Source organism: Helianthus annuus, chromosome 9 (genome assembly GCF_002127325.2).
Source record: "Helianthus annuus cultivar XRQ/B chromosome 9, HanXRQr2.0-SUNRISE, whole genome shotgun sequence".
Taxonomy (NCBI): domain Eukaryota; kingdom Viridiplantae; phylum Streptophyta; class Magnoliopsida; order Asterales; family Asteraceae; genus Helianthus; species Helianthus annuus.
In genome coordinates, this window is record NC_035441.2 from 123,556,609 (window position 1) to 123,559,337 (window position 2,729).

The 2,729-nt window shown below is 33.6% G+C and overlaps 1 protein-coding gene across 1 annotated transcript; it reads left to right on the forward strand.

The window, feature by feature from the left end:
- The first annotated feature begins 1,490 nt into the window (after positions 1–1,490).
- On the forward strand, positions 1,491–2,439 carry LOC110876260. The gene is made up of 3 exons (XM_022124437.1): positions 1,491–1,590; positions 1,706–2,021; positions 2,139–2,439. The coding sequence occupies exons 1-3, from the start codon at positions 1,491–1,493 to the stop codon at positions 2,437–2,439; spliced, it is 717 nt and encodes a 238-aa protein (XP_021980129.1).
- Positions 2,440–2,729: the final 290 nt, after the last annotated feature.

Below are 2,729 nucleotides of genomic sequence, written 5' to 3' on the forward strand. Positions count from 1 at the left end.
CCCATTCAGTTTTTAATGTTTCAACTTTAACCCTATATCACATATAATATATTTTTTAACCAATAGTTAAATGTCGGTGAATTACTCATATGTGGCCCTTCTCTTTTCTAGATTTTACTAGTTATATTTTTTCCCACCAAAATGTATTTTTCACTTAAAACCCATCTAGAGCACAAACAATTGTATTGTATATTTAAATAGAATCTATAGCCCCTCCAATTCGTAAATTGGTGGGCTTTGCTACCCTTTCACTTTTCAAATTATCATTTATAACCCCTATTTCATTTTACAAGTTTTACATATTAATTCATTCAATTTTTAATGTTTCAACTTTAGCCCTGTAACAACATATAATATACTTTTTAACCTATTAATTTTTTTTCATTAACTTTAGTAGTTCAATAATTTCTTTTTTTTTTCAAAAACTAATTTATCTTATTGTTTAAAACTTTGTGAAATATCATTTTGACCCCTCAAGTTTTTATTGTTTCGAGTTTACTCATTCAGTTTATTTACTTTAAAAGTACTATTTTTATGTGCGTGTTTTTATCTACACGTAGGTATAAATTTCAGTTCTACATTTCGACATAAACTTTTTTTTTTTTTGTAAACGAGTCAGATCAAATATAATAAATTAACATACTTTTTTATGTACATGTTCAGATGTTCCGCCTTTTGACGTAAATTTTGCTCCAAACCGAGTGGGGTCAAATATAATACATTTCATTCGAAGGTATAAATTAAAGTTGCTTTATGTTTCGACCTCGTAGCAACACGCGACAGGTAAAAGTAATATTATATTATTTATTATATATTACACCTCATGACTTTGATTATTTCACTTTGCAAAACTACAAAACACTTCTGTATACCCAATGTGTTTTCTTTTGTCATTTTGTTGTTTTTTAAAGCTCTATTTTATCTCTTTTGACTACACGTCAATTTTTTCCTTATACACGTTTTATGTTTTTTTTTACTTTCCTATGTATGAGTTAGGTTGCATATAAAACGCTATGATTGTACAATATAAATTTAATTTACTTTACGTTTTGTTTTAACCACAATGCTTATATAGGTTACATTGAGCTATATCAAATACGTTGAAACACACAGTAATATGGTTAACATATCACATAAGGCTTTGTATTTGACTCGCTTATAATGCATTTGTTTACAAAAAAAAAATTATATTCATTACACTTTATATTTATCAAAATAAAATTTAAAATAACTATTCATTACACTTTATATTTGTCAAAATAAAATAAAATAAAATCATATAAAAATTTAACTATATAAAAATTTTAAGCAACACAGTTTGTAGTGCTCTTGTATAAGAAAAAGGAGACGTCTAATATTGTGGGAACTACATAAGGATTAAGCTACTAAGTTACACTATGAAATTATGAGAGCGCGTAATTGAGACTAGGGTTAGAAGAGAAACTTAGGTTACCGTAAACCTGTTTGCTTTCATGCCAGGGCACTCAACTATGGAAGCGATTCACATTCTACAAAGATTAATGGAAAAGTACAGGGAGAAGAAGTGGGATCTACTTATGATGTTCATTGACCTTGTAAAGGCGTATGACAGTGTGCCACGTAGACTGATTTGAAAAAGTTTGGAGGGTAGGTGATCCGTTGGAAGTATATAGACTTAATAAGGGATATGTATGATAGGACTATAACTAGGGTTCGTGCGCTGTAGAAGATACAAAGTCTTTCCTGGTGGAAGTAGGACTCCATCAAGGGTCTGCATTGGGTCCGTTTCTAGTTGCAGTTGTCTTGGATGAGTTGTCCAAGTCGATTCAAGAGACGTTTTGTGGTGCATGGTTAGTTGCTGAAACTAGACAAAGCTTGAATGCGAGGCTAGAGGAATGTAGACCAACTTTAGAGGGCAAAGGTTTAAGGATTAGTCGCTGTAAGGCTGAATACATTTATTGTGATTTCAACGGTGCGGGTGAAAACGAGAACACTCAAGTCACCTTTGAGGGTCAAGTGGTCCCACAAACAACTAAGTTCAAGTACTTAGGATCGTTTTGTGCAAAGGGACAGAGAGATAAATAGTGACGTGTCTCACCGCATCCAAGTTGGTTGTTGTAGATGGAGAGCAACCACTGAATTTTGTTTTTGTGTGATAGGAGGTTTCCAACAAAATTAAGGGGGAACTTTTATAGGGTCGCAGTTAGATCTGCTATGCTATACGGGACATATTGTTGGGCCATCAAGAAGACACAAGCGCCCAAGATGGAGGTAGCAGATATGAAGATGTTGAGGTGGATGTGTGGTCACACGAGGTTAGACCGAATAAGAAGTGAGGTTTTCAGGGAATGTTTAGGAGTATATAATATACCAGACAAGTTAAAAGAGGAAAGATTGAGATGGTTTGGGCATGTGAAGAGGAGGCAGTCAACAGAGCCATTTAGGATAGTGAATCCATGACAGTGGATGGAAGAAGGAGTAGAGGCAGGCCGAAGTTTACTTTGGATGAGCGAATTAGGCAATATTTGGTAGAGTTGTACCTCTCCAAGAACGCCGTTCAGGATAACAGTTCGTGAAGACGTACGATTAAGGTTGAGGACTTTTAAGGGAGAGTATGGATGTGTCCTAGCTTTGTTACGATGATTTCTTGTATTTATGCATACATGTTGTTTTCTGATGATATATTTTACTACTGTTATGCTTTCTACTTGTTTATCTTTCGTCTATCTGTCTGTTGTTTGTTTTTGTAG

Excerpts from the sequence above, each read along its gene's own strand:
- LOC110876260 (XM_022124437.1), top strand. The coding sequence starts at position 1,491 with ATGGAAGCGATTCACATTCTACAAAGATTAATGGAAAAGTACAGGGAG. Across the intron at positions 1,591-1,705 it reads CCTTGTAAAGGCGTATGACA|AAGATACAAAGTCTTTCCTG; the intron begins GTGTGCCACGTA and ends CGTGCGCTGTAG. Across the intron at positions 2,022-2,138 it reads CCACAAACAACTAAGTTCAA|GAGGTTTCCAACAAAATTAA; the intron begins GTACTTAGGATC and ends TTTGTGTGATAG.